Here is a 23,519-nt window from a genome sequence, read left to right as displayed (position 1 = left end):
TTTAAGTATTCTGTTGTCTGTGTCCAGTTATTCAGCATAACCACAGTGGGGATTAAAACCACAGGAGGAGAAAGGTCCAAACCTTGTGTTGTCCCTGGCAGGTCCTTTCCTGGTCAGACTGACAGACGGGAACAACATGTGCTCGGGGAGGGTGGAGATCTTTCATGACTCCACCTGGGGGACAGTCTGCGACGAGGGCTGGGACCTCACCGACGGGGACATTGTGTGCAAGCAGCTGAACTGTGGGAAGGCCATGACCGTAACCGGGGCCTACCGTGGCCAAGGGAGTGGGGAGGTCCTGCTGAGCGGTGTCAGGTGTGATGGGACGGAGCGCTCCCTGGACCGATGCCGCTCCAACCCGCTCAGTGCCAACAACAGTGCCTGCGGTCAGCACGCTGGGGTCATCTGCTCAGGTGAGTCGCGAGCTTTCATTACTTGTAATAACACAACCTGCTGTTCCACATCTCTCGCACCAAGTCCTGTTCACCCCTCACCCCCTGTGCTTGCTGACCTACATTGGCTCTCGGTTCGGCAATGCCTCGATTTAAAAATTCTTATCCTATTCTCCTAATCCCTCCTTGGCTTTCGCCCCTCCCTATCTCTATAATCTCCTCCAACCTATAATTCTCATCCTCGTATTCAAATCCCTCCATGACCCTCGCCACCTTCCTATCTCTGTAATGTCCTCTAGCCCGACAATTCTCATCCTTTTGTTCAAATCCCTCCATGGCTCTCGCCGCTCCCTATCTCTGTAACCTCTTGCAGCCATACGAGATCTCTGCGCTCCTCCCACTCTGGACTCCTGCGCCTCATTGATTTTCATCTCTCCATCATTGGCGGCAATGCCTTCAGCTACCGAGGCCCTAATACTGGAATTCCCTTGCTATACTTCTCTGCTTCTCCCTCGTCCTTTAAGACACTTCTTTCACTATAATCTTTCTGCACCGCTACCGACTCTCATTCCTACGGCAACGACCTCCATCCTCGCACTCAGTTCATCGATGTTCCATGCTGTCCCCAGCCTGCTTATGTCGGCTTTGTCCCTCCTTGGGATCTCTGACTTTGTCCTCAGTCTCCCTACCATTGACTCCAACCTATTCCCTGCTACCAGGAAATATGTATCCCATTAATTACTACATAACCAGGCCTATGTATCCTGAGCTTTTCCCTGTGTCCATTCGTGTGCGCACTTTGGTTGCTGCTCCGGACCCGAGCTGTTCATTTTGTTTTCCACTTTTTCTCCTCCTTTTCCTTTTCTCTCTATCCCTACCTGACTGCTCTGTCCTGCCGTCATGCCTCCTTTCATCTCTCCTCTCTCGGATACTCTGCCCTCCCAAATCCCTACCCTAATCCTTCAATACTCTTTGACCTTCTTACTCTCCTGCTGCCATCCCAGTTTTGACTCCCTCTTAGCTAAGCCTACGGCTTCCCTCTGTGCCTCTCTTGGCATTCTACAAAGGACCCATAGAGGCACTCGTCGCTGCCTCCTTACGAGCAATCCCAACTGTGCCATCCTACTCTTTCGCCGATCTTCCTGCCCAGCGCGCCCACTGGGGGCTAACCTTGCCAATCTCCTCCCCGTTCAACTCACCCCTCCCAACGCAGACCCTGTGGACGCTGGCAGTGGGTCAGCCATCACCGACCCTCTCCGCATCTCCCTCCAGAATGTCCGTTCAGTTGCGAACAAGGCCCTTCAACTTCCTGTTTCTGTAGATAGTTCCAGACCAGATTAACCGCGTTCCCGTCCCTGCTCCAGGTCCGGTGCCCATACGGGTGGTGAACGGCACCAACATGTGCTCCGGGAGAGTTGAAGTCTATCGTAAATCTGTCTGGGGGACCGTCTGCGATGATGGCTGGGATGTAAATGCAGCGAGTGTGGTCTGCAGACTGTTGAACTGTGGGACGGCCCTGTCAGCAACAGGAGCTGCCTACTATGGAGAGGGAACTGGGGACATCTGGTTGGATGATGTGAGGTGTCTTGGGACAGAGCCTGCCCTCGATCAGTGCTCTGTAAACCCATGGGGGGTGAATAACTGCACACACAGCAAGGATGCCGGAGTTACCTGCTCGGGTGAGTGGAGTCACTTGTTCTTTGTGTGTATTGGTTCTTTCGCAATGTATTGCTGTGATAAGAGAGATTCCTCAACCATACCGGCACTGCACCCCAAGGCTATGAGGAGAGCGCGGGCCAGTGGGATTAGTCTGGGATTTATACTGGGCTACGGGGAGAGAACAGGGCAGTGGGATTAGTTTGGGATTGATACAGGGCTATGAGGAGAGAGTGGGGCAGTGGGATTAGTTTGGGATCGATACAGGGCTATGGGGAGAGAGTGGGGCAGTGGGATTAGTTTAGGATTGATACAGGGCTATGGGGAGAGAGCGGGCCAGTGGGATTAGTTTGGGATTGATACAGGGCTATGAGGAGAGAGTGGAGTAGTGGGATTAGTTTGGGATCGATACAGGGCTATGGGGAGAGAGTGGGGCAGTGGGATTAGTTTAGGATTGATACAGGGCTATGGGGAGAGAGCGGGCCAGTGGGATTAGTTTGGGATTGATACCGGGCTATGGGGAGAGATTGGGGCAGTGGGATTAGTTTGGGATTGATACAGAGCTATGGGGAGAGAGTGGGGCAGTGGGATTAGTTTGGGATTGATACAGGGCTATGGGGAGGGAAGGGTAGTGGGATTAGTTTGGGATCGATACCGGGCTATGGGGAGAGATTGGGGCAGTGGGATTAGTTTGGGATCGATACCGGGCTATGGGGAGAGATTGGGGCAGTGGGATTAGTTTGGGATTGATACAGAGCTATGGGGAGGGAAGGGTAGTGGGATTAGTTTGGGATCGATACCGGGCTATGGGGAGAGATTGGGGCAGTGGGATTAGTTTGGGATTGATACAGAGCTATGGGGAGGGAAGGGTAGTGGGATTAGTTTGGGATCGATACCGGGCTATGGGGAGAGATTGGGGCAGTGGGATTAGTTTGGGATTGATACAGGGCTACGGGGAGACAGTGGGGCAGTGGGATTAACAAGAACAACAACAACTTGCATTTATGTAGTGCCTTTAACGTAGTAAAACATCCCAAGGTGCTTCACAGGGGTGATTATCAATTCAAAATTTGACACCGGCTACATAAGGAGAGCATCTTTATGGAGGAGAGAGAGGCGAAAAGATTTAGGAAGGAAGTTCCAGAGTTTAGGGCCCAGGCAGCTAAAGGCACGGCCGCCAATAGTGGAGCGATTAAAATCGGGGATGCGCAAGAGGCCAGAATTGGAGGAGTACAGAGATCTCGGAGGGTTGTAGGGCTGGAGGAAGTTACAGAGATTGGGACTGGTTAAAGTCATGGAGGGATTTGAATACGAGGATGAGAATTGTAGGGCTGGAAGGGGTTACAGAAATAGGGAGGAGCGAGGGCCATGGAGGGATTTCAACTTGAGGATAAGAATTTTAAAATCGAGGTATTGCCGGACCGGAAGCCAATGTACAGGGGTGATGGGTGAATGGGATTTGGTGCGTGTTAGGATACAGGCAGCAGAGTTTTGGATGAGCTGAAGATTACGGAGTGTGGCAGAAGGGAGACGGACCAGGAGCACATTGTAATAGTGAAGTCTAGAGGTAACCAAGGGCACTGACGCGGGTTTCAGCAGTTGATGAGCTGAGGCAGGGGCGGAGACGGGCGATGTTACACAGCTGGAAGTAGGCGGTCTTGGTGCTGGAGAGGTTATGGGGTTGGAAGCTAATCTCGGGGTCAAATAGGACACCAAGGTTGCGAAATGTTTGGTTCGGCCTCAGACAGTGGCCGGGAGAGGGATGGAATCGGTGGCGAGGGAATGGAGTTTTTAGCGGTCTTCGGTCTTCCCAATATTTAGTTGGAGGAAATTTCTGCTAATTCAGGACTGGATGTCGGACAAGCAGCGTTACAAATCAGAGATCTTGTTCCCGTCTCTATTGCAGGTCCGGTGCCCGTACGGCTGGTGAACGGTAACAACATGTGCTCCGGGAGAGTTGAGGTCTTTCGTAAATCTATCTGGGGGACCGTCTGCGACAATGGCTGGGACGTGAATGGAGCGAGTGTGGTCTGCAGACTGTTGAACTGTGGGACGGCCCTGTCAGCACGGACCGGTGCCTACTATGGCAAGGGGACTGGGAACATCTGGATGGTGGGTGTGAAGTGTCTTGGGACAGAGCCTGCCCTCGATCAGTGCTCTGTAACCCCATGGGGGGAGAAGAACTGCACACACAGCAAGGACGCCGGTGTTACCTGCTCGGGTGAGTGGAGTTACCTGCTCTGTGTTTATGTGTTTATGTGTTCAACCATAAATGTTTTTCGATGCTTTGGCAACATAAGATGTACCTTGTCATGCCAATAAAGCGATTTGAATTGAATTGAATTGAATTGAGAGGAGTTACCCATCGGGTGAGAGGAGTTACCTGCTCGGGTGAGCGGAATTACCTGCTCGGGCGAGCGGAGTTACCCGCTCGGTTGAGGGGAGTTACCTCCTCGGGTGAGCGGAGTTTTCCGCTGGATTGAGTGGGGTCAATCCCCATCTCACTCTCCTGCTCCCTTTAATATCCCACTCAGTCTAATCCAATACTGCTGCTCACTCACCTCTGTTAACCCAGTAATCTCTCAAGTGCCCCTTATCCTCTCTAGTCTCCCTCTGTAACTAACCCCATACCCATGGCAACACCCAGTGAATCTGTGCTACACATTTTCCTTTGTTTTATAATGGTGCGTCAAATTCTATTCTCCAACTGTACCCCACCTGAGGTACAAGTTCAATCGACTGGGTGCAGTTTTGCACGCCTGTTATAAAATCCAGGCAAGGAGCCCAGTGAAAGTCTAGGTAATCCCAGACCAGATAAACCATGTTCCCGTCTCTATTCCAGGTCCGGTGCCCATACGGATGGTGAACGGGACCAACATGTGCTCTGGGAGAGTTGAGGTCTATCATAACTCTGTCTGGGGGAGCGTCTGTGACGATGGCTGGGATGTAAACGCAGCGAACGTGGTCTGCAGACTGTTGAACTGTGGGACGGCCCTGTCAGCAACAAGACCCATCTATTATGGAGAGGGGATGGGGGACATCTGGTTGGATGATGTGAGGTGTAACGGGACAGAGCCTGCCCTCGATCAGTGCTCTGCAAACCCATGGGGGGTGAATAACTGCACACACAGCAAGGATGCCGGAGTTACCTGCTCAGGTGAGTGGAGCTACCTGCCCAGGTGAGTGGAGTTACCCGCTCGGGTGAGAGGAGTTACCCGCTCGGGTGAGTAGAGTTACCTGCTCGGGTGAGCGGAGTTACCCGCTCGGGTGAGTGGAGTTACCCGCTCGGGTGAGAGGAGTTACACGCTCGGGTGAGAGGAGTTACCCGCTCGGGTGAGTGGAGTTACCCGCTCGGGTGAGTGGAGTTACCCGCTCGGGTGAGTGGAGTTACCCGCTCGGGTGAGTGGAGTTACCCGCTCGGGTGAGTGGAGTTACCCGCTCGGGTGAGTGGAGTTACCCGCTCGGGTGAGAGGAGTTACCCGCTCGGGTGAGTGGAGTTACCTGCTCGGGTGAGAGGAGTTACCCGCTCGGGTGAGTGGAGTTACCCGCTCGGGTGAGTGGAGTTACCCGCTCGGGTGAGTGGAGTTACCCGCTCGGGTGAGTGGAGTTACCCGCTCGGGTGAGAGGAGTTACCCGCTCGGGTGAGTGGAGTTACCTGCTTGGGTGAGAGGAGTTACCCGCTCGGGTGAGTGGAGTTACCCGCTCGGGTGAGAGGAGTTACCCGCTCGGGTGAGAGGAGTTACCTGCTCGGGTGAGCAGAGTTACCAGCTCGGGTGAGAGGAGCTACCCGCTCGGGTGAGAGGAGTTACCTGCTCGGGTGAGTGGAGTTACCTGCTCGGGTGAGAGGAGTTACCCGCTCGGGTGAGTGGAGTTACCCGCTTGGGTGAGAGGAGTTACCTGCTTGGGTGAGTGGAGTTACCTGCTCGGGTGAGAGGAGTTACCTGCTCGGGTGAGAGGAGTTACCCGCTCGGGTGAGGGGAGTTACCCGCTCGGGTGAGAGGAGTTACTTGCTCGGGTGAGTGGAGTTACCCTCTCGGGTGAGAGGAGTTACCCGCTCGGGTGAGAGGAGTTACCCGCTCGGGTGAGTGGAGTTACCTGCTCGGGTGAGCGGAGTTACCCGCTCGGGTGAGAGGAGTTACTCGCTCGGGTGAGTGGAGTTACCCGTTCGGGTGAGAGGAGTTACCTGCTCGGGTGAGAGGAGTTACCTGCTCGGGTGAGAGGAGTTACCTGCTCGGGTGAGAGGAGTTATCCGCTCAGGCGAGAGGAGTTCCCTGCTCGGGTGAGGGGAGTTACCCGCTCGGGTGAGGGGAGTTACCCGCTCGGGTGAGCGGAGTTACCCCCTCGGGTGAGCAGAGTTACCCGCTCGGGTGAGCGGAGTTCCCTGCTCGGGTGAGGGGAGTTACCCGCTCGGGTGAGCGGAGTTACCCCCTCGGGTGAGCAGAGTTACCCGCTCGGGTGAGCGGAGTTGCCCGCTCAGGTGAGCGGAGTTACCCATTCGGGTGAGCGGAGTTACCCACTCGGGTGAGCGGAGTTACCCGCTCGGGTGAGCGGAGTTCCCTGCTCAGGTGAGTGCTTTTCATTTTTGAACTAGTTCCCAACCGTCTAATTGTTACAGCAGTGGGTCCACTTGTCAGGAGGAGGAATTACTTAGAATCAGAGCATCGTAGAAGTTTACAGCATGTGGCCGCAGACTGCTTCATTATCTGAGCAATTGCGAATGGAAATGAACACTGCAATCATCAGCGAATAGCCCTGCAACTGACCATAGGATGGCCGGAAGGTCATTGGTGAAGCAACTGAAAATGGCTGGGCCGAGGACACTGCCCTGAGGAACGCCTGCAGCGATGTCTCCAAAAACCACAACCACCTTCCTTTGTACTAAGTATGGCTGGAGAGTTTTCTCCTGATCCCCATTACCTTCAGTAGATGTCAGTGTTGTAGCTGTACTGGAACAGCTTGGCTAGAGGCGCAGCTAGTCTTCAGCACTACAGCCGGGCTATTTTCGGATCCTGTATCCTTTGCTGTATCCAGTGCGCTCAGCCGTTTCTTGATATCATGTGGAGTGAATCGAATTGGCTGAGGACTGGCTTCTCTGATGGTGGGGACCACAGGAGGAGGTCGAGATGGATCATCTACTTGGCACTTATAGCTGAAGATGGTTGCAAACCCTTCAGCCTTATCTTTTGCACTCACGTGCTGGGCTCTGCCATCATTGAGGATGGGGATATTCATGGAGCCTCCTCCTCCTGTTAGTTGTTTAATTGTCCGCCACCATTCACGAATGAATGTGGCAGGACTGAAGAGCTTTGATCTGATCTGTTGGTTGTGGAATCGCTTAGCTCTGTCTATAGCATACTGCTTCTGCTGTTTAGTATACATGTAGTCCTGTGTGTAGCTTCACCAGGTTGGCATCTCATATTTAGGTACACCTGGTGCTGCTCCTGGCATGATTGAAGGTCAATCATCACAGCCCCAGGACATCGCTACAGGAGTTCCTCAGGGCAGTGTCCTAGGCCTAACCATCTTCAGCTGCTTCATCAATGATCTTCCCTCCAACATAAGGTCAGAAATGGAGATGTTCACCGATGATTGCACAGTGTTCAACGCCATTCACAACCCCTCAGATAATGAAGCAGTCCATGCCTACATGCAACAAGACCTGGACAACGTTCAGGCTTGGGCTGATAAGGGGCAGGTAACATTCACGCCACAGACGTGCCAGGCAATGACTGTCTCCAACAAGCGGGAGTCTAACCACTGCCCCTTGACATTCAACGACATTACTATCGCTGAATCCCCCACCATCAACATCCTGGGGGGTCACCATTGACTAGAAACTTAACTGGACCAGCCACATAAATACTTTGGCAACAAGAGCAGGTCAGAGGCTAGGTATTCTGCGTTGAGTGTTTCACCTCCTGACTCCCCAATGCCTTTCCACCATCTACAAGGCACAAGTAAGGAGTGATGGTGATGTGCCTCAATAATTCCGAGACTCGATGTTAGCGAAACAAAACAAGGCTTTTATTAACTTAGAAGGTAACACGCAGTGGAGAGAGGTATCTTCCATCTGGAGGTCTGCAGTACTGGATATGAGGCCAGACTGAGCTTGCTTACATAGGGGCCAGGTATGGGCGGAGCCCTACACACAATACATTACAATATACAATACAATGGTGAGGAGACGGAACTGAGGTAAGGGAACTGAAACCTGAAACCAACCACAGTCACAGGCAGTGATGAATGGAATATTTCATCACAGATGGAATACTCTCCTCTTGCCTGGATGAGTGCAGCCCCAACAACACTCAAGAAGCTCGACACCATCCAGGACAAAGCAGCCCGCTTGATTGGCACCCCATCCACCACCTTAAACATTCACTCCCTCCACCACCGGCGTACTGTGCCTGCAGTGTGTACCATCTACAAGATGCACTGCAGCAACTCGCCAAGGCTTCTTCATCAGCAACTCCCAAACCCGCGACCTCTTTCACCTAGAAAGACAAGGGCAGCAGACGCATGGGAACACCACCACCTCCAAGTTCCCCTCCAAGTCACACACCATACTGACTTAGAAGTATATCGCCGATCCTTCATCGTCGCTGGGTCAAAATCCTGGAACGCCCTCCCTAACAGCACTGTGTGAGTACCTTCACCACACGGACTGCAGCGGTTCAAGAAGGAGGCTCACCACCACCTTCTTGAGGGCAATTAGGGATGGGCAATAAATGCTGGCCTTGCCAGTGACGCCCTCATCCCATATACGAATAAAAAAAAAATAGAAAGGAAAATTGGCGGAAGTGCAATGAGCAGCCAATTCGCTAGCGTTCAATTCGCGCTACCACCCAAGACCAATTTATACACCCCACATTCTTCCCTGTCAGTGTCAGCCGTGGCTCAGGGTCTGCACTCTGGCTTCTGAGTCCGAAGGTTGTGTGTTTGTGCCCTGCTTCAGAGACCTGAGCCCAATAATCCAGGCCAACTCTCCCGGTGCCAGTACTGAGGGAGCAAAGCACTGTCAGAGGTAGATGTATATACTCTAGGACACGAGCCTTAATCCAGGCCGACACCCCCCCGGTGTCAGTGCTAAGGGAGCGCTGCACTGTCAGAGGTGCCGCCTTTCGGATGAAACATTAAACCGGGGCCCCATCTTCCCCCTTGGGTGGATGAAACAGATCCCCTGGCACTATTTTGAAGACGAGCAGGGGGCGTTCTCCCCGGTGTCCTGGCCAATATTTATCGCTCATCCTACATCACTAAAAACAGATTATCTGGTCATTATCACATTGCTGTTTGTGGGAGCTTGCTGTGCGCAAATTGGCTGCCGCGTTTCCTATATTACAACAGTGACTACATTTCAAAAATTACTTCATTGGTTGTAAAGCACTTTGGGACGTCTGAGGTCATGAAAGGCGCTATAGAAATGCAAGCTCTTTCCTTTTCTTTCATCCCCTGATGTCCTGTTCATAAAAACATTGTGTCCTACATCATTCCTCAATTCCCTGTCTCTATTCCAGGTCCGGTGCCTGTACAGCTGGTAAATGGTAAAAACGAGTGCTCCGGGAGAGTTGAGGTCTATCATAACACCGTCTGGGGGAGCGTCTGCGATGATGGCTGGGATTTAAATGCAGCGAACGTGGTCTGCAGACTGTTGAACTGCGGGACTGCAGTGTCAGTGCTGCCCGGGGCAGCCTCTGGAGAGGGGACTGGGACCATCTGGCTGAGTGACCTGAAGTGTTTGGGGACAGAGCCTGCCCTCGATCAGTGCTCTGGCAGTCCGTGGGGTGTGAATAACTGCACACACAGTCGGGATGCCGGAGTTACCTGCTCAGGTAATTCGAGCTTTGAATTTCATGGATATCAGGAAAAGGGAGTGTGACTATAAGGAAATTTGTTGTCCAGGATTTCGCAGCGTACTGGTTATTCAAGAGGTTAGAATCATAGAATCATAGAAATTTATGGCACAGAAGGGAGGACATTCAGCCCATCGTGCCTGTGCCTGTCGAGAAGGGAGCTATCCTGCCTAATCCTACTTTCCAGCTCTTGGTCCGTAGCCTTGAAGTTTACGGCACCTTAAGTCCATATCCAAGTACTTTTTAAATGTGATGAGGGGTTCTGCCTCTATCACCCTTTCAGGCAGTGAGTTCCAGACCCCCACCACCCTCTGGGTGAAAAAGGTTCTCAACTCCCGTCTAAACCTCCTACCAATTACTTTAAATCTATGCCCCTTGGTTATTGACCTCTCTGCTAATGGAAATCGGTGCATCCTATCCACTCTATCTAGGCACCTCATAATTTTATACACCTCAATTAAGTCTCCCCTCAGCCTCCTCTGTTCCAAAGAAAAAAACTCCAGCCTATCTAATCTTTCCTCATAGCTAAAATTCTCCAGTTCTGGCAACATCCTCGTAAATCTCCTCTGTACCCTCTCTAGTGCAATCACATCTTCCCTGTAATGTGGTGACCAGAACTGTATGCAGAACTCTAGCTGTGGCCAAACTAGTGTTTTATACAGTACTACCATAACCTCCCTGCTCTTATATTCTATGCCTCGGCTAATAAAGGAAAGTGTCCTGTTTGCCTTCTTAACCATCTTATCAACTTGTCCTGCTACCTTCAGGGATCTGTGGACATGCACTCCAAGGTCCCACTACAATTATCAGTATCCTACCCTTTATTGTGTATTCCCTTGCCTTGTTAGCCCTGCCCAAATGCATTACCTCACACTTCTCCGAATTGAATTCCATTTGCCACTATTCTGTCCACCTGATCTTCCTGCAGTCTACAGCTATCTTCCTCACTATCAAGCACACGGCCAATTTGTGTATCATCTGCAATCTTTTTATCATGCCCCCACATTGAAGTCTAAATCATTTATATATACCACAAAAAGCAAGGGACCTAGTACTGAGCCCTGTGGAACCCCACTGGAAATAGCCTTCCAGCCACAAAAATACCCGTTGACCATTACCCTTTGCTACCTGCCACTGAGCCAATTTTGGACCCAACTTTCCACTTTCCCTTCGATTCCTTGGGCTTTTACTTTTTCTGACCAGCCTGCCATGTGGGACCTTGTCAAAGGCCTTGCAAAAATCCATGTAGACTACATCAAATGCACTACCCTCAACAACCCTCCTCGTTACCTCCTCAAAAAATTCAATCAAGTTAGTCAGATATGACCTTCCCTTAACAAATCCATGCTGACTGTCCTTAATTAATCCGTGACTTTCTAAATGATGATTTATACTGTCCCTCAGAATTTATTCCAATACTTTTCCCACTACCGAGGTTAGGCTTAGTGGCCTGTAATTACTCAGTCTATCCCTTTCTCCCTTTTTAATGGCACAATGTTAGCAGTCCTCCAGTCCTCTGGCACCATGACTGTAGCCAGAGAGGATTGGAAAATGATGGTCAGAGCATCCGCTATTTCCTCACTTGCATCTCTTAACAGCCTGGGATACATTTCATCGGGGCCTGGCGATTTATCTACTTCCAAAGATGCTAAACCTCTTAATGCTTCCTCTCTCTCTATGTTTATCCCATCTAATATTTCACACAACTCCTCCTTAATAACTATGTCTGTCTGCATCATCCCTCTCGTCTGTGAAGACAACAACAACTTGTATTTATATAGCGCCTTTAACATAGTAAAACGTCCCAAGGTGCTTCACAGGAGTATTTTAAGACAAAAATTTTAACACCGAGCCACATAAGGATAAATTAGGGCAGGTGACCAAAAGCTTGGTCAAAGAGGTAGGTTTTAAGGAGCGTCTTAAAGGAGGAAAGAGAGGTAGAGAGGCAGGGGGGTTTAGGGAGGAAATTCCAGAGCTTAGGGCCTAGGCAACAGAAGGCACGGCCACCAAAGGTTGAGCGATTATAATCAGGGATGCTCAAGACAGCGAGATGCACTTAGGGATCTCCTGCACTACCTGCCTGGTCCTCCTTGTCTGTCTGGAGGTCACCCATTCCCTATCTGCCTGCACACTCTTAAGTTGTGTGGTGACCACCTCCTCAAATGTGCGATCCACGTAACTCTCAGCCTCACGGATGCACTGCAGTGAAGCCAGCTGCTGCTCAAGCTCTGAAACCTGGAGCTGGAGCTCCTCCATCTGACGATACTTTCTGCATATGTGGTTGTCCAGGACACGAGAAGCATCCAGGATTTCCCACACGGCACACGATGTGCATTTGACAGGACTGAGGTGCCCTGCCGTGTCTCTATTTATTAGACTACTAACTAAACTTCTTAGCTAACCACTGACCTAACGTAGAGAGAAAAAGACAAAGGTAATACTCACCAACCAATCAATTACTCACTGTCCTGTGACATCACTCCTTGTTTTTTGGGGGGTTTTTGGTTTTGCCAAATATATCCTGTCACCTCTGCTGCTGCCACCTCCGCTCAGTTCCGCGCTCTGTCCTGGGCCTTCTGCCCACTCTCTTTATGCTGCTGCTGCATCCGCTGCTGCCGGCTCTCACTCAGGTCTGCTCTCTGTCATGTCTGAACTTAATTTCATTAATTAGTCCCTTTGTCTGGGGCAGAACCCCAAAGGAGGAGCCAAGACATTCAATTCAGCTACATCATCTTTTTCGATTAGCACCTTTCCTGCTCTGTGTATGGGCCTCAGTATCACACACCAGGTGTGATCAGATAACTCAATACAGGCCGGGGATGGAGCATGGGCCTTTCCTGCTGTGTGTTGGGGGGCTCTGTAAAACACCGGGTGAGATCTCACACAGCACAGGCCGGGATAATGCCTGGGCCTTTCCTGCTCTTTGTGTGTAATACTCAGCTGGAGTTTCCTTGTTCACAGGTCCTTTCCCGGTCAGACTGACAGACGGGAACAACATGTGCTCGGGGAGGGTGGAGATCTTTCATGAGTCCACCTGGGGGACAGTCTGCGACGAGAGCTGGGATCTCACCGATGGGGACATCGTGTGCAAGCAGCTGAACTGCGGGAAGGCTGAGTCGGTAACCGGGGCCTACCGCGGCCGAGGGAGCGGGGAGGTGTGGCTGGGTGGTGTGCGGTGCAGTGGGACAGAACATTCGCTGGACCAGTGCCTCGCAAACCCCTGGGGAGGCAGTAACTGTACACACAGTCAGGATGCTGGCGTCACTTGCTCAGGTAAGGCTTGTCTCCTTGTCGAGTGTCTCATGTTTCATTGCCCCCCCCCCGAGCAGGTGTCGGTCCATTGGCCTCCTCCAGCCTGTATCCCCCCACCCAGCTGCTTGGACATAGAATCATAGCATCTCACAGCACAGAAGGCCGTTCCGCCCACCCTGCCTGTACCAGCTCTTTGGAAGAGTTGTCCACTTAGTCCCTCTCCCCCCTGCAATTTGTTCCTTTTCAAGTATTTATCCAAATCCAGTTACTATTGAACCTGCTTCCACCACACTTTCAGGAGCACATTCCTTTTCAAAACAACTCACTGTGTAAAAAAAATTCTCTTCATCTCCCATCGATTCTTTTGCCAATTACCTTAAATCTGTGTCCTCTGGTTACTGACCCTCCTGCCACTGGAAGCAGTTTCTCCTTATTTACTCTATCAAAACCCTTCAAATTTTTGAACACCTCCAGTAAATCTCCCTTCTCTGCTCCAAGGAGAACAGCCCCGGCTTCTCCAGTCCCTCCACATAACTGAAGTCCCTCTTCCCTGGTACCATTCTAGTAAATCTCCTCTGAACCCTCTGCAAGGCCCTGACGCCCTTCCTGAAGTGTGGTGCCCAGAATTGAGCACAATACTCCAGCTGAGGTCTAATCAGTGATGGCGGCTTTCTGTCTCTCCGAAGGATGAAAGGAGGAACTTCAATTCATGTAAATGATTAAAGGAGTTGATAGGGTAGATAGAGAGAAACTGTTTCCTCTGGTGGGGTAGTCCAGAACAAGAGGCCATGATCTTAAAATTAAAGCTAAGCCGTTCGGGGTGATATCAGGAAGCACTTCTTCACACAAAGGATAGTGGAAATCAGGAACTCTCTCCCCCAAAAAGCTGTGGATGCAGGGGTCAATTGGACCTGTCAAGACTGAGATTGATAGATTTTTGTTAGGTAAGGGTAACGAGGGACATGGAGCAAAGGAAGGTAAATTAGAGTTCAGAATGACGGAAAAGGCTCGAGAGTCTGAATGGCCTTGTCCTGTTCCTGTTGATAATCTCACAGTTTAACCATGTTCACATCTCTATTCCAGTTCCGGTGCCCGTACGGCTGGTGAACGGGACCAACATGTGCTCCGGGAGAGTTGAGGTCTATCGTAACTCCGTCTGGGGGACCATCTGTGGCGATGGCTGGGATGAAAATGCAGCGAGTGTGGTCTGCAGACTGTTGAATTGTGGGACAGCCTTGTCAGCACGTACTGGTGCCTACTATGGAGAGGGGACTGGGGACATCTGGTTGGATGATGTGAGGTGTAACGGGACAGAGCCTGCCCTCGATCAGTGCTCTGCTAACCCATGGGGAGTAATCAACTGCACACACAGCAAGGACGCCGGAGTTACCTGCTCAGGTGAGTGGAGTTACCCGCTCGGGTGAGTGGAGTTACCTGCTCGGGTGAGTGGAGTTACCCGCTCGGGTGAGTGGAGTTACCTGCTCAGGTGAGTGGAGTTACCCACTCGGGTGAGAGGGGTTACCTGCGTGGGTGAGAGGAGTTATGCGCTCGGGTGAGTGGAGTTACCTGCTCGGGTGAGAGGAGTTACCTGCTCAGATGAGTGGAGTTACCCACTCGGGTGAGAGGAGTTACCTGCTCGGGTGAGTGGAGTTACCTGCTCGGGTGAGAGGAGTTACCTGCTCGGGTGAGTGGAGTTACTTGCTCGGGTGAGGGGAGTTACCTGCTCGGGTGAGAGGAGTTACCTGCTCGGGTGAGTGGAGTTACCTGCTCGGGTGAGCGGAGTTACCTGCTCGGGTGAGTGGAGTTACCTGCTCGGGTGAGAGGAGTTACCAGCTCGGGTGAGTGGAGTTACCTGCTCGGGTGAGAGGAGTTACCTGCTCAGATGAGTGGAGTTACCTGCTCGGGTGAGAGGAGTTACCTGCTCGGGTGAGAGGAGTTACCTGCTCAGATGAGTGGAGTTACCTGCTCGGATGAGAGGAGTTACCCGCTCGGGTGAGAGGAGTTACCTGCTCGGATGAGAGGAGTTACCTGCTCGGGTGAGAGGAGTTACCTGCTCAGATGAGTCGAGTTACCTGCTCGGATGAGAGGAGTTACCCGCTCGGGTGAGAGGAGTTACCTGCTCGGATGAGAGGAGTTACCTGCTCGGGTGAGAGGAGTTACCTGCTCAGATGAGTGGAGTTACCTGCTCGGGTGAGAGGAGTTACCTGCTCAGATGAGTGGAGTTACCTGCTCGGGTGAGCCGAGTTACCTGCTCGGGTGAGAGGAGTTACCCGCTCAGGTGAGAGGAGTTACCCGCTCGGATGAGTGGCTCGTTTTGTTCCTTTTGTGCTCAGCAAGCTGATGGCAGGTGCAGCACAAGTTAGAAACAGAGTACAACTCTCCCATCAAACACTCCCAGGGCAGGTACAGCACGGGTTAGATACAGCATAAAGCTCCCGCGACATTATCCCATCAACCACTTCCAGGGCAGGTATGGCGCAGGTTAGATTATTAGTCCAAGCCTTTGGATTACTAGTCGAAGCCTCTGGATTACTATTCCAGTAACACAGCCACTGTGCTGACCACGATTGTGTGGAGCTTGACACCTAGGCCCAAATGTCCAGCCAATGACTCCAGTGAAAGTCCACATAATCCTAGACTAGATTAACCGTGTTCACGTCTCTATTCCAGGTCCAGTGCCCATACGGCTGGTGAACGGGACCAACATGTGCTCCGGGAGAGTTGAAGTCTATCGTAAATCTATCTGGAGGACCGTCTGTGATGATGGCTGGAATGTAAATGCCGCGAGTGTGGTCTGCAGACTGCTGAACTGTGGGACGACCCTGTCAGCACGGACTGGTGCCTACTATGGAGAGGGGACTGGGGACATCTGGTTAGGGAGTTTGAGATGTAATGGGACAGAGCCTGCCCTCGATCAGTGCTCTGCCAACCTATCCGGGGTGAATAACTGCAACCACAGCAAGGATGCTGGAGTTACCTGCTCAGGTTAGTGGAGTTACCTGCCCAGGTGAAGTAATGAAGAGAGTGGATGAGGGTAGTACTGTTGATGTTGTTGTTTATATGGACTTATCATAGAATCATAGAATCCTACAGGGCAGAAGGAGGCCATTCAGCCCATCGAGCCTGCGCCGGCTCTTTTCAAGGAACAACCCAATTTGTCTCACTCCCCTGCTCTTTCCCCATGTCCCCGTAATCTTTGCTCCTTCAAGTAATTATCCAATTCCCTTTTGGAGGCTACTATTGAATCTGTATCCACCACCCTATTGGGCAGTGCATTCCAAATCCTAACCATTCGTTGTGTAAAAAAAGTTTTTCCTCATGTCACTTCTGGTTCTTTTGCCAATCACCTTAAATCTGTGCCCCGTGGTTATCAACCTTCAGCTATTGGAAATGGTTTCTCTTTATTTACTCTATTATAACCCTTCATGATTTTGAACACCTCTATCAAATCTCCTCTTAGCCTTCTCTGCTCTAAGGATAACAACCCAGCTTCTCCAGTCTATCCACTTAACTGCAATCCCTCATCCCTGGAACCATTCTAGTAATTCTCTTCTGTATCCTCTCCAAAGCCTTCATGACCTTCCTAAAATGTAGTGACCAAAATTGGGCATAGTACTGCAGCTGCGGCTGAACTAGTGTTTTATATAGGTTTAGCATAACTTCCTTGCTTTTGTACTCTGTGACTCCATTTATAAAGCCCAGAATCCCATGTGGCTTATTAACTGCTTTGTTAACCTGTCCTGCCACCTTCAAAGATTTGTGCACAAACACTCCCAGGCCTCTCTGTTCTTGCACTCCTTTTAAAATTGTATCATTTAGCTTGTACTGTCTCTCCTTATTCTTCCTACCAAAATGTATCACCTCATACTTTTCTGTGTTGAATTTCATCAGCCATGAAGCCTTTGGCAAGGATACAGAAGAGAATTACTAGAATGGTTCCAGGGATGAGGGATTGCAGTTTCGTGGATAGACTGGAGAAGCTGGGGTTGTTCTCCTTGAAGGGTTTAGATAGAGTAAATAAAGAGAAACCGTTTCCAGTGGCTGAAGGGTTGATTACCATCGGGCACAGATTTAAAGTGATTAGCAAAAGAACCAGAGGCAGCATGAGGAAAAACTTTTTTTGTCTGTCTATTCCACCGGCCTGTCTATGTCCTCTTGAAGTCTATTACTTTCTTCCTCACTGTTTACTACACTTCCAAGTTTCATGTCATCTGAAAATTTCAAAATTGTGCCCTGTACCCCCAGGTCCAAGTCATTAATGTATATCAAAAGCAGCAGTGGTCCTAGTACTGAACCTTGGGGAACTCCATGGTATATCTCCATCCAATCCGAAAAGCAGCCATTCACCACAACTCTCTGTTTTCTATCCCTTAGCCAATTTTGTATCCATGCTGCTACTGCCTCTTTTATCCTTCTCCCCTTTTTTGAACAAGGGCGTAACATTTGCAATCCTGCAGTTCTCTGTCACCACCCTTGTATCTAAGGAGGATTGGAAGATTGTGGCCAGTACTTCCACAATTTCTACTCTTACTTCCCTCAGCAACTTAGGATGCATCCCATCCAGACCAGGTGACTCACCTATTTTATGTACTTCCAGCCTTTCTAGTACCCTCTCTTTATCTATTTTTATCGCATCCAGTATCACGACAACCTTGTCGTTACTGTAGGTTTGGCAAAGTCTTCATTCTTGCAAACACTGACTTTTTTTTTAGTTCATGGGATGTGGGCATCGCTGGCAAGGCCAGCATTTATTGCCCATCCCTAGTTGCCCTTGAGAAGGTGGTGGTGTAGGGGGGCATCTATTAACTGGTTTAAGGTAATTTCCCTGGTCTTGCAGCCTTTGCCTGCACTCTGACCAATTCCAATCTTTTACCTGGTTTACGGTAATTCACCTGGTCAGGCAGCCTGCTGCTACACTGTAAACCAAATTCCAATAAACCAATTTTCAAACAGCGGTTTCGAATCACTACCCCACCTTTCAGTTCTGACTGAAGGATATTAAAATGGACAAATGGTCTGGATGAGAGAAAATCACGCTTTATTAACTAGAAGAAACTATAATCAAATATCAAACTATACCACACGAACACAGTAAATTACAGTAAAATTGCTTAAATGGAGGAAGACAGATGGCAAAAATGAGGGGTAAGTGGCTACAATGTTGATTAAACAATCTTAGCAATATCCCCTTAATTACCATCCCCCAACTCCTTACTAGGTTGCTTTGCTGAGGAGTCAGAAACCTTGCTCACCTGTGGTCCAGCGAAGTAAGAGCTAAGCGAGAGATAGCTTCTCAGGAGCTATCTTTATACCTGGAAAAGGCTGTCTGCAAAATTCGCGCCTAAAGTTCCAATACACAAGAGAAACGCTGTGATTGGTTGATTCAAAGTGGTTGGAATGGGTTAATGTGTCTGCACTGTGGGGCCGAAATGTTCCCACCCACATCCGGAGCTAACCTGAGCTAAAACAAAAGGGAATCCAACTGCCCTATTGTCCAGAATGATGGGTGATTCAAACCTATTCAATGCTTAAATTGTTCCCTTTCAAAAGTCCATTCCATGGTTTCAATGTGCCTCATTGTCTGTGAGTGCTTTGAATTGCTGTGTAAACAGAAGCAGTTTCAATCGATTGTCCTGCGGTTGGTCTTAAGTGGGCTAATCTCTTATGTCAATAAGCAATTTGATTGCTTAGAAGGGAACCTCTCTTTGATTGGCAGGTCTTTGACTGCCACTGTAGATCCTCCCACTTTATACACACAGACCTCACGGGCAGGTTTTCAGCCCCAGTATCTTGGCCAATGCTTTCTGTGGCCATTTTAAAACCTTTTCTGATTGCCCAAACTCCAGGGAACGATTTTATTAATAAAAGTACTGTCTTAAGGTGTGTGAATATTTTCCACAGAGCTCCACGACTCCCGTGTTGTCCACGTTCTTTTCATCTCAGAGCAGTCTTTTGCAGTTCTAGGCACATTTTAAAACATTGTAGACAAGTCACATCACCCAATTCTTCGTCCACGATGTGGACCAATATTTTCAATCTTCAGGGAAATAGGGGATTTTGCGAAACCCCTACATTCCCCCCTTTTGATACTCCCAACTTGATTGAAGTATCAACTCGAAGGAGTGAGAGCAAAATTTCCAGACCCCCTCACAAACAACCATCCCCTGTATTTACCTAATAGCTATCTGCCACTGATCCCCGAACCGTCTATTCCCCTAAAATTTGAGAAAAAACCGTAGTACGGTAGGCATCTTACAGATACATAATTTACAATAAGGGGTCTCATACCCCTGCGTCACTTATTACATTGTACAATGCAATCAAAATTTACAAACGCTTGTTACATTATAGCTTATTACAAAATGTTGCAATCTTAGTTACACAATGTAATCAAAATGATCCCAAGCAGGGAGCGGGTTCTACGCCTCTGCTCAACTTGGAGTTGTCACAAAATGATCCCAAGCACGGAGAGGATCCTACGCCTCTGCTCAACTTGGGGCTGTAACACAAAATACAAAAAAAACTTGAACAACATGCTCAAACAAACCCCCGACCATCATGTGCCAATGATGGCTCGCAAAATTCGAGTGGGTATTGCTCCTCCCACCCGGGCAGTAATTGTACCTTCCACCCCCCTTTGATCGTCTTAAACTTTAAAACAGACAGAATGGATTTACAGACCAGCCTGCTCCGCCAGCCCCGAGCTGTTCCCTTGTCCCTTTGTTTAAAATTACCTTGGCACAGACCGAGACCGGGGAGTATGGGATTGCGACTCCCAGTCCCTCCCCCTCCCGTCTACCCTTGACTGGCTGCAGAAAATGATGGGTGCCTGTGTGGCGGCTCTCGCTGGCCCCACACTCAAACTTGGATCCCAGATCCGGCCACTCACTCATCCTTCCCAGCCACACTTACCCTCTTTGCCCGTGGGCCCCCGGGTGAGTTCCTCCCTCCCCCGAACGCACCCACGCAACTCTTGGGTCTCCCCCTCCTCTTTACAACCTTTCCCAGGCCATCACCACCCGCTCCCAGGGAACGCGTCCCTATCTGACAAGGCGCCCGCACTTCCCCACCATGACTCCTCAACAGCAAGGTCTCCCGCAAGTGAACTTCGGTCAGGATAGTGCTGGGTTGGGGGCCGTGCCCCACCCAGCTGGGGCCATCTCTTCCCCGTAGGAGTAGTAGGCAAGTTCCTCCAGACCCTGTCCGGTTTCTCCCGAAGGCCGCTGCGGGGTTTCCCTCTGGATTCGTCCAGTGGCGAGGTGATCCCCAACATTCTGTATTCATATCTTCATTCGATGCCCAGCTCGGGCTGGGCGAACAGGGCTGCTTCTTGGTCCAATCTCCTGCAAAACTTAAAAGGACATGCAGCCAGGTCTCACTGCTGCCTTAGGTGGAGACATGGTCGGGTCCCTCAACCTCAGACCAAAATACAAACATTTGGCACACATGTAAACTTCTTACTTAAACTCAAAACATTTGAAACATTCTAAACTTAAAATACAAACCTTTAAAGCATGCTATATACACACATAGCTATAATACAAATGCCGCCCGTCTCCGGACGGCCAGGCTAATCTCTGGCACTGTCGCAAATTGCTGCTGGCTGCCGCAAAGCTGGACTGCCTCCTGTCTCTGGTCCCCCACAGCTTATGGCTGTTGAGTGGGGACCCCTGTTTACGGTAATTCACCTGGTCAGGCAGCCTGCTGCTACACTGTAAACCAATTTCCAATAAACAATTTTCAAACAGCGGTTTTGAATCGCTACCCCACCTTCCAGTTCTGACTGAAGGACTTATAATTAATGATATTAAAATGGACAAATGGTCTGGATGAAAGAAAATCAAGCTTTATTAACTAAAAGAAACTATAATCAAATATCAAACTATACCACACAAACACAGTAGTTTCAGTAAAATTGCTTAAATGGGGGAAGGCAGGCGGCAAAAATGAGGGGTAAGTGGCTACAATGTTGATTAAACAATCTTAGCAATATCCCCTTAATTACCATCCCCCAACTCCTTACTAGGTTGCTTTGCTGAGGAGTCAGGAACCCTGCTCACCTGTGGTCCAGCGAAGTAAGAGCTAAGCGAGAGATAGCTTCTCAGGAGCTATCTTTATACCTGGAAAAGTCTGCCTGCAAAATTCGCGCCCAAAGTTCCAATACACAAGAGAAACACTGTCATTGGCTGTTTCAAAGTGGTTGGAATGGGTTAATGTGTCTGCACTGTGGGGCCGAAATGTTCCTGCCCACATCCGGAGCTCACCTGGGCTAAAACAAAAGGGAATCCAACTGCCCCATTGTCCAAAATGATGGGTGCTTCAAAAACCCATTTAATTCCTAAACTGTTGCATATCAAAATCCGTTCCATGGCTTCAGTATCTCATTGTCTGTGAGTGCTTTGATTGGCTGTGTAAAGAGAAGCAGTTTCAATCGATTGCCCTGCGGTTAGTCTCAAGTGGGCTAATCTCTTATGTCAATAAACAACAAGTGCTGAGAAGGGAACCTCCCTTTGATTGGCAGGTCTTTCACTGCCACTGTATCCTCCCACTTTTTCACACAGACAACTCGAGCTGCTTTTTTCAAGCCCCATTGTTCTTGGCCAATGCTTTCTGTGGCCATTTTAAAACCTTTTGTGATTGCCCAAACTCCAGCGAACAATTTTATTAATAAAAGTACTGTCTTAAGGTGTGTGAATATTTTCCACAGAGCTCCTCAACTCCCGTGTTGTCCACGTTCTTTCCATCTCACAGCAGTCTTTTGCGGTTCTAGGCACATTTTAAAACATTGTAGACAAGTCACATCACCCAATTCTTCGTCCACGATGTGGACCAATATTTTCAATGTTCAGGGAAAAAATAGGGGAATTTTGCGAAACCCTACAGTGGTGAGCCGCCTTCTTGAACTGCTGCAGTCTGTGTGGTGAAGGTACTCTCACAGTGCTGTGAGGGAGGGAGTTCCAGGATTTTGATCCAGCGACGATGAAGAAATGGCGATATATTTCCAAGTCAGGATGGTGTGTGACTTGGAAGGGAACTTGGAGGTGGTGGTGTTCCCATGTGCCGGCTGCCCTTGTCCTTCTAGGTGGAAGAGGTCGCAGGTTTGGGAGGTGCTGCCAAAGAAGCCTTGGCAAGTTGCTGCAGTGCATCTTGTAGAAGGTACTCACTGCAGCCACGGTACGCCAGTGATGGAGGGAAGGAATGTTGAATTTGGTGGATGTGATGCCAATCAAGCAGGCTGCTTTGTCCTGGATGGTGTCGAGCTTCTTGAGTGTTGTTGGAGCTGCACTCATCCAGGCAAGTGGAGAGTATTCCATCACACTCCTTACTTGTGCTTTGTAGTTGGTGGAAAGGCTTTGGGGAGTCAGAAGGTGAGACACTCGCCGCAGAATACCTAGCCTCTGACCTGCTCTTGTTGCCACAGTATTTATGTGGCTGGTCCAGTTAAGTTTCTGGTCAATGGTGACAGCCAGAATGTTGATGCTGGGGGATTCGGTGATGGTAATGCCGTTGAATGTCAAGGGGCGGTGGTTAGACTCTGATGCAAAGTACTTAATTATTAGCTCAACCATGCCTTTTGCCTCCACTAATAGATCTCCATTTTGGTCCCTAATCGACCCCACCGCTCCTCTGATTATCCTTTTACTTCAAAAGGCATTTGATAATGTACCACATAACAGGCTTGTTAACAAAATTGAAGCCCATTGGAAGAAATGGATAGAGGTAGTATGGATACAAAATTGACATGGGGACAGAAAGCAGAGTATTGGTGAACGATTGTTTTTCAGACTGGAGGGAAGTGTACAGTGGTGTTCCCAGGGGTCGGTATTAGGACCACTGCTCTTGATGATATATATCAGTGACCTGGACTTGGGAATACAGGGTAAAATTTCAAAGTTTGCAGATGACACGAAACTCGGTGATATAGTAAACAGTGAAGACAATAGTAACAGACTTCAGGAGGACATAGTCATGGTGAAATGGGCAGACACATGGCAGATGAAATTTAACACAGAGCAGTGTGAAATGCTTCATTTCGGTAGGAAGAATGAGGAGAGGCGTTATAAACTAAATGGTGCAATTTGAAAGAGGGTACAGAAACACAGAGATCTATGGAGTGTATGTATACAAATCTTTGAAGGTGGCAGGACAAGTGAGAAGGCTGTTAAAAGGCATATAAGACACTTGGCTTTATTAATAGTGGAGTAGAATACAAAAGAAAGGAAGTTATACTAAATCTTTATAAAGCAGTGGTTAGTCCTCAACTGGAGCAGTGTGTCCAATTCTGGGCACCACACTTTCGGAAGGATGTCAAAGCCTTGGAGAGGGTGCAGGAGAGAATTACCAGAATGGTACCAGGGATGAGGGA

The 23,519-nt window shown here is 49.6% G+C and overlaps 1 protein-coding gene across 1 annotated transcript in view; it reads left to right on the top strand.

Moving 5' to 3' along the window:
* The first annotated feature begins 1,791 nt into the window (after positions 1-1,791).
* Positions 1,792-23,519, top strand: part of LOC147095568 (scavenger receptor cysteine-rich domain-containing protein DMBT1-like) — a 185,314-nt gene continuing 163,586 nt past the window's right edge. The window contains exons 1-7 of the mRNA XM_085973662.1: positions 1,792-2,071; positions 3,955-4,269; positions 4,891-5,205; positions 9,566-9,880; positions 12,863-13,174; positions 14,237-14,551; positions 15,824-16,138. Coding sequence (XP_085829788.1) covers positions 1,792-2,071; positions 3,955-4,269; positions 4,891-5,205; positions 9,566-9,880; positions 12,863-13,174; positions 14,237-14,551; positions 15,824-16,138 — 2,167 coding nt within the window. The remainder of the gene's footprint in view (positions 2,072-3,954; positions 4,270-4,890; positions 5,206-9,565; positions 9,881-12,862; positions 13,175-14,236; positions 14,552-15,823; positions 16,139-23,519) is intronic.

This window comes from Somniosus microcephalus, unplaced genomic scaffold, assembly GCF_052327205.1.
Source record: "Somniosus microcephalus isolate GS21.2 unplaced genomic scaffold, FLI_Smic_1.0 unresolved_chr1, whole genome shotgun sequence".
Lineage (NCBI taxonomy): Eukaryota > Metazoa > Chordata > Chondrichthyes > Squaliformes > Somniosidae > Somniosus > Somniosus microcephalus.
This window is presented reverse-complemented; position numbering and strand designations above follow the sequence as displayed.